We start from the raw sequence: 7,686 nt of genomic DNA, 5'->3' as shown, positions 1-7,686 counted from the left end.
CCCTACCTCGAGGCCTTTGTGAGATTTTTATGAATTAACATTGGCAAAGCATTTTGGCCAGTGCCTGCTTGTAAGTGCAGTAGGGAAGGCGACATCTGCTTTCGGATCCCCTTCCTTCCTATAGGACTCAGTACCCAGCTAGGCAGAGAAGCAAACTCAACTGGGCTCACATCTCCCCAACCTCCTCCGTGGTCTACCTTCCTCCATGTTCTTTTGCATCTGAGGAAGCTTGGGAAAGATCCTACAAGCCCTAACTCCCCAGCGCTATACTGAAGACCCTATAGGGTCGGCCCTTGCTTACCTCTGCTGCACCTCTCTTCCCACACTCCCTTTCTTGGACGCTGGGTTTAGATTCCCCCAATTGCCCCAGCCTTTGTTCTGGTCCTTGCCTAGCCCGGGTCAGTGTCCCTCCTCTCCCTCCTCCCTCATGGGTTCTTTATTCCTCTGTGCTCTTGCTGCGGCTGGGTTGGGACGGACGCCAGGTCCGGATCTGAACCCACCAAGGTGTCCACTGCCTCAGCACACTCCCTCCTACCCGGGAAAGGCGCAGGGTGCCACCCTCACCTCGCCTGAGCCCTCGCCTAAGCGTGCGCAGATCCTCTATCCTTTCCCGCCAGGCCCCGCCCCTCCAGGCCCCGCCCCTCCAGGCCCCGCCCCCTCGGCGGGACTCCGCGGAGTTCAGCTGACGCCGCACTTCACGTGACGTCCGTGCGGAGTGAACATGGCGTCCGCCACTCGGTGAGTGCCGCTCCGCTCCCTCGCCCTTGCGGCGGGCGCGGGGAGGGGGCCGCGGCGTCCCTGGCTGGGCATGGGTGACGGTCCCGGCTCCGGCCGGCCTCGCTGTGCGGCGGCCCCAGCGCGCTTCTCCCCGCCCGCCCAGCGTCGGAGCCCTGGAGGCGAGCTGCACGCCCCGAGTCAGGGCCAGCGCTGGTGCCCACAGCGTCCTCCGTCCTCTCCGCTGTCCACTGATCCCTGGGGCGGCCCTGGCGCTCAGACCCCGGCGCGCGGCCTCACTGAGCGCCCCAGCGGGGGGCGACTCACTGCCACGCCCCCCAGGCGGGAAGGTGTGGCCAGGGTGCGGCCTCCCGCCCCGGCTATGTTGGAATCCTCTTTTCCCTACCCTGCCTTCAGGGCACAGATGTCAGCTCCCCAGAGAATCCTTCCCTAACCCCCTATCGTGGTTTTTGTAGTTCTTACATGTTGATTATCGTCTCCCCATTTATAATGCGAGGGCAGGATCTTTCTCTGGTTCACCCTAGGCCTCACTAACCTCATGTCCTGCACACAGTAGGCCCTCCACAATTATGTGGAATAAAAGAAGGGCTAGCAGTCCTACAGGAGGTGTGGACAAATGGGCTTACCAAGGTGTTGGAATGTTCCAGATGAGGGAATAGCTGAGCAAAGGTTAAGAGTTAAAGACAGAGTTCTGAGTGGCCTAGGGAACAGGGAGGAGTTAGGTGCATCTCTGGACTAAGGTGCTTGGTGCCCCAGGTGGCCTTTCAGACTTTGTTCTGAGGGATGGGGGTGTAGGCTTGATGGTTCAGGGCACTAGGAAGATTAGGGGTAGGAGGGGCAGTGCCCTAGAAAACAGGTTGGAAACTAAGATCAGAATGTGGGAGACTGGTGGAATACTTCTGCCTTTTGGGGAGGTAGAGAGAATGGCAACAAAGTGAACTCAATTTGAGCTTCAAATGCACAATTCAGACATGTTCCAAGAATAGCACTGGGCCTACCCTGAGGTCCTCACTGTCTACTGGGACAAATGGACACGGTATCAGTATTGGAATGGCCTAGGAAGATTTGGGAAAGCTCTGATTATTAATATATTTCAAAAGTTGGTGTATTTCAAAATAGTTGTGTCAAAATGGTGGCAGACATGGGTAAAGAAAGGACTTGATTTCTGCCTAAAACAGGCAACTATTCCAATGTAAATTAACCTAGCTCAAAGTAATTAACCAGTCAATAGGAAAGGAGAACTAGGCCTGTCTCTTTCTAAAGACAGATCTTAAGAGAAGAGAACTAGGCCTTTCTCTAAAGACAGATCTACATGATTGGATAAGCTAGCTAAGATGGTAGGAGGCATCGGCCTTTATGAAAGGAGACACCTCACCACACCTTGCTGGGGGAGGTACCTTTCAGGGTTAAGGGGAGGTACCTTACAGGCACGTTAACTAGTCAGAGTCACGCAAACAAGATGGAGGTCATGGGTATAAAAGGCCGAGTCCACGTGTAAGCCCTTTGGTGTATTTATTTCGAGTCTCCCCTCCGTGCCAGTCTGGAATGGAGCTGTTCCTGTTCTCTGTATTTCTTTTAATAAACTTCTTTAAATCTTCAGCAACTGTCCAAGCTATGCATATTTATTCTTAGCTTAGGACAAGAATCCACGGTTTTTTTCTTCTGTTTGGGGTCATTTTGGGTTTTGTTATAGGTTGGGGGAAAGTGTGTCCGGGACCCTAGCAGGGAATCCCGGGGAACGGTCTCCACAAACCATACTCCCTCAATCCGTAGCAGACACATGGGATTCTGTTGTCTGTCTGCCTCTTGTCTTGGCGTGTGCTAAAGAGGGGCATGATTTCTAAGGTCAGGGGATGACCTCACTCCCTTGTATAACTTTGTGCTAGACCTCACGCAGTGAAGTAAATTTCAGGTAGAGAACTATGCACACAGAGTCCCACCTGGGTGGCAGGGAGTTCAGGATCAGAGCTTTGAACTCAGCCTGACCTGTCATAAGGAGTAGAGTGAGCAATAGGCGCAGGCTGCTGTCTGGCTGTGGGTCTGTTGTCTCTGGGCTGGCCAAATGGTTACAGGGAATTTTGGAGGTTGCATTTGGGCTCAGAGTGGGCTCAAGGCCTGCCCCTCTCCTGAAGATACAGAGGAGCCACGCTAGTGATTGGAACAGGCTGGATCCTGGAAGAAAGGCTCTTGTAGCAGAGATAATTCTAGGTTATCACTCAGGCTGTGTGAGGAGGGTAAAACAGGATGACAGAGGTCTTGGCGAGGTGTGCAGCTATCGACAGGTGAGGAGCTTCCAGAAACTGGCTAGGGCCTTTGGGAAGAGCCATTCCAGGCTGTATGGGACTGCCCTTAAAGACTATGAGCCTGAACCTGGTGGCTTACTTAAAGGGAGGAGGTTTGAGTGTGTTCCCTGCAAAGCCTGACTCCTACCTGTTGCATTCAAATGTCAGATCAGAGTATCAGGCATAATAATCAAATCATGGTCATGCGCTCCAATTTGGTTGCCTCTAGAGGCCTACCAGATCCTGGGACAGGGGAGGCCAATGAAAGTCCCAGGTGACTGAGTGGGGTATGCCCCATATGAACTAGGAGCAGTAGAAGTTCTAACATCTATCTCAGACTCAGAAATTTAAGATGCTCCTCAGGAGAGTGTTTCAAGGTTAATACTGCCCTGCCCTGTCCGCCTGAGAAGGGGCTTCTAGTTTAGACAGAAGGTCCCATATCCTCTAGAGGGTCTGCTCTACCTTCATTGATCCCTCCATGCAGGGGGTACTTGGTAGGAGGCAGCCCTGCTTTCTCCTTGAGCTCTCCTATGTGGAGAGGTTGAGGCCTTTCAGCTCCAGTCAGACCCGTCAGTGTTGCTTCCTCACATGGCTTTTTTCATCCTGATCCCTTACTAAAGGTTTCCTGCTCAGAACTTCAGAGGATTCCAGTTTTCCCCACTGGCATGACACGTTTCCATATCTGCCTATCATGGCTGGGTGAGGGGTTGCTTTCTTTCATATCTCTCCTGGCATGCTTGGAGCCCAAGGACCAATTCAGTTTGTGCCCCCGAGGCCAGTCTTTGGCCACCCTGTGATTGGTGCTTGGTGAAATGGTGCCAGATGAATAAAAGAGGCATTTACTCTAGTCCAATATCCTATCCTGCTTTGCTGGGAAACACTCAGTGACTGAGGAAGGGAGCTGCAAGTGGGAAGGGGACAGAATTCCAGGGAATAGATGAAAAATCTAATTCTTTTACTGGGTGGTGCCCACGGAGCTGTTGCAGAGCCAAAAAACAGGTGAGCTGCCCTGGGTGTTACATGTTTGGCCTTAGGCCACACTGGAGATACATTGGAGTCATCATTCTTCTGGAAAGTGTTGGGAGGAGTCATGTTCTTAGTTCAAAGCCCATCCTGTCCTACATGAACCTTGTCCTCCTGAGCAAGGTCATTATGCTGGCACTGGGGATTGCCTGTAGGGTACGTCTGTGGGACCCAGGCTAGCCCTTAGTGCCCCTTTCTCTCCTTGGCTTTTCCCTAGGCCTGGTTGTACCTCCCCACAGCCTTCTTTTGGTCCCTGTGTGTACTTGGTCTCAGGTGAGAGGGAGGTGGGGGGGCCTGCTCACCACCTGGCCTGGCTGGTGGTTAAGTAGCCAGCAGGGCTGCCCAAACATTTACTTGGTGCCTGTCCCTGTGCTGGGGACTGAGAGTAGGGAAGCAGGTTATTTCTTGGCTGGCTTATCTTGCTGGGACCTTAGCAGTGTAGCCCTGTCCAGAAGTAGCTTTACATTCTAGTGCAGGATGCCTATCCTGTGCTGTGGACCCCCTGGGCATCAGTAGTAGCTATCTTAATCTATGTTGTGTTGCTATAACCAAATGCCTGAGACTGGATACTATGTAAAGAAAGAGGTTTATATTGGTTCATAGTTCTGGAAGGTAAATCAGCTAATTACTCTTGTGAGGGCCTCATGCTAACGTGTAATGTGGTGGATGGCATCATACTGTGGAGCACATAAGAGAATGGCAAGCAGCTTATGCAGAAGAGAGGGACACGTGGCAAGAGAGCCAGCTGAGAAAGCCAAACTCACTTTATAACAACCCATTGTCACAGTAACACAGTCCTGCAAGACCTGATCCACTTCTGTGAGACAGATATTAGTCTCTTTTGAGGGTGGTTCCCTCAGTGGATTAAGAATCTTCCAGTAGACACCACCTCTTAAGAATTTTTACCAGTTCTAATACTGTGACATGGGTGTGGGGGGCTAGGTTCAGCGCATGAACCTTTGGGGACAAACTATATCCAAACCTTAGCAGCGTGATTCTTGGCCTAATGTTTTTTAAATGCATGAAATAAATACAAGGGACGACAAAGAAAACCAATTATTTGGGAATATGGTTATCAGAAAAATTTGTGATATGGTTATGTGTTTTTTATTAACATGTTAAATAATAAAAGCTAGCAGCAGGTTTAATAACCACCTTAATTTTGATGTAGGATGAACAGAGGTGTTTTGTGATACTGCAACAGCAATATAAAATGAAAGTACCTGTAATTCTCGTGGGTGACAGATTCACATGCATGCTGATATTGAGTGGCTAGTTCCTTACATTAATAACTGAAAAAATTAAATTTGAATGAGATGTTAAGGAAAATAAATTATAATTTTTCCCCCACTCAAGTAAATGAAGCCTCTAAATTCTGGGTGAATCCCAGGGGTCCAGAGGCCTTTAGTCAGAGCCCTGAAGGTGCCCTTGAGGGAAAGGAGAGGGTGGCACTGGTAGGGGGACATAGGTTTTGTGAAACAGATACAGGTTGCAGGGGCAGTGACATCATACCCTCCCTGGACACTAGCCCCTTCCCATTCTTGGTCACTTTGTTCTTGGCCCTTGACTGCTTGCTGGGCTTTGTGGTTGGCTGGGGATGGCTGACCTGTAGGGGCCGCAGGCTTGTTCTGTGGAGCTCTTGGTCTGCTCGCCCCTGGAGCTCATCCAGGGTATGTATGTACCCTTGGCTACTTACAGTGATGTGGCTTTATTGGTCCTGGGACTCAGGGATAACCTGCTTGTGCCTTTTAAACTCCAGGGGCCAGTTAACAAAAGCTCCAGCAGAAACCTGTTGGAGCTATTTTATTGCGGGTGCGTTTGCAGTTTGCAGAAAGAAGTCACTTGCCTTGACTCCGGGCCTGACAGTCTTTTTGGGGGCTTGGTTTATGATGTGAGAAATCAAAGAGCTTGTCTTTATAAGCCTTGATTCTGGGATTCTGGAGGTGTCTTGTAATAATTAGCGACTATAGCACATTGCCTTGTCTGGTTGCTTAGGCTGAGCTGTCCTTCTCAAGCCCAGAGCCCAGGACAGGGTGGGTTCTGTCCTGACTGAGCCTCACAGAGGAATAAGTGCAGTCATCCCTCAGTATCTTGTGGGGATTGGTTCTCAGATCCCCCTCGATATCCTAATCCACAGATGCTCAACTCCTGTGTGTAAAATGTCCAGTAGACCCCCAGTCTGTGTGCCTTAAGGGAGTTAGACCTCTCACAAGATTCTAGACAAGAGGCCCAGCTCTTGTGAGTACCTTTCCAGGTGGAGGCAACACCTGTATGCTTAAGGAGGGAGGCTGGCCAGAGGGAAGGTTGGCTCAGGCTGGACATTTCCAGCTGGTGGTGCTGTTGGATGACTGAGGCCTTCTGAAGCAGGTGCTCAGCATTGTTACCTCTGTGGCAGTGAGGAGTCTGTAGAGATGAGCTTCTCCCCTTCTCCTCCATGGGCTTTATCCAGTGAGGGATGGGGTGTGGAGGTGGTGGAGGACCCTTGTCTGTGAGTGTGGGCATTTGCACTTTCAGTTCCTGTCAGCAGGGCCAGCTAGGAGGCAGTCATGTTTACAAGCTGTCACCAGGGTCCCTCTTCCCTTTCATCATGTGGCTGAACCTGACAGACAAGCAGCCTTATCTTAGAGGAAGCCTTGGCCATTTCGGCTCACCCAGGGACCCACTATCCTTCCAAAGGGGAAGGAAAGTCACATGTCCAGGGAGGGAGAAGTGAGACGTTGGCCTTGGTGGCATGTTGGGGTGTTCCAACCCACACACCCTTCCTGACCAGGCAGGGACCTCAGGGCCTGCTTCCTGTCCCCTGGTGCTGATGTGGCACCTTCTGATCTGCACGTCCGAGAGTGTGGCTGCGTGTTTCAGTTGTGATAGTCATGCACTCAGCAGAAACTTGTTGATCACTTGCTGTGTTCGATGTCAAGCAGGGTGCCAAGCAGGATGCAGCAGTGACCAAAGCAGACTGGGTGTGTGTGTTACAGAGTGGACAGCACCAGAGAGCGCACGCTGCATAAATCAGAAGACGAATGTGTTGTTTCAGTCAGGCACTGGCTCTGAATCTGGGCATCCACGTAAGGGTGACAGAAAACAATTTTATGCAGGGATGGTTTTCAGAGTTGTGTGCAGGTTAAGGAAACCTGGAAAGATGAAAGAAACTGCTGGGGGACCCAGGGAGCACTGCACCATGGCCCAGAGTGGCATGGCCAGAGCTGTGGCTCTGTGGCTCTGGGTGGAGGGACCACCAGAGGCCAGTTTAGTTTCATGACCTGCCAAGGAGAAAGTCAGGTTCTCTGTCCTTGTGCCTCCCCTCAATCTCTGCCTCCTATTGGCTCAGCTCACCTGGAGGCCAGAGGAGGGTCCTAGCTGATGGAGCCAGGTAGGTCTGGGCAGAGTGGGGTGGGGGTGGATTTGGAGAGCAAGTGGGGAAGCTTGGCCCAGTGCAAAGTGGGGTTGGCCAGGAGGAAAAAGTCGCAAGCTCAAGGAGAGAAGCTAGGGAAGACCATTCTCAGAAGGTGGCATTGGGGCCAAGATGGGCAGGAGCACCGCCTGCTTGTGTGGCTCTGGTGGGAGGACAGGGTCCTTTGAGGGACCAGTGTGAGGGGCCGGGAGGAGAGGTTTCATTGCCGTCTCCAGCCAGAGCCCTCTATGCTTG

The 7,686-nt window shown here is 51.7% G+C and overlaps 1 protein-coding gene across 1 annotated transcript in view; it reads left to right on the top strand.

The window, feature by feature from the left end:
- Nucleotides 1-721: 721 nt before the first annotated feature.
- Nucleotides 722-7,686, top strand: part of PEPD (peptidase D) — a gene marked incomplete at both ends in the record, with an annotated part of 131,016 nt that continues 124,051 nt past the window's right edge. The window contains one exon of the mRNA XM_080703549.1: nt 722-738. Within this exon, the coding sequence (XP_080559675.1) occupies nt 722-738 (17 nt within the window). The remainder of the gene's footprint in view (nt 739-7,686) is intronic.

Source organism: Muscardinus avellanarius, assembly GCF_963383645.1.
Source record: "Muscardinus avellanarius genome assembly, chromosome: 10".
In the NCBI taxonomy this organism is placed as follows: domain Eukaryota; kingdom Metazoa; phylum Chordata; class Mammalia; order Rodentia; family Gliridae; genus Muscardinus; species Muscardinus avellanarius.
The sequence above is the reverse complement of the archived record's forward strand: the minus strand, read 5'-3'. Positions and strand labels throughout refer to the sequence as shown.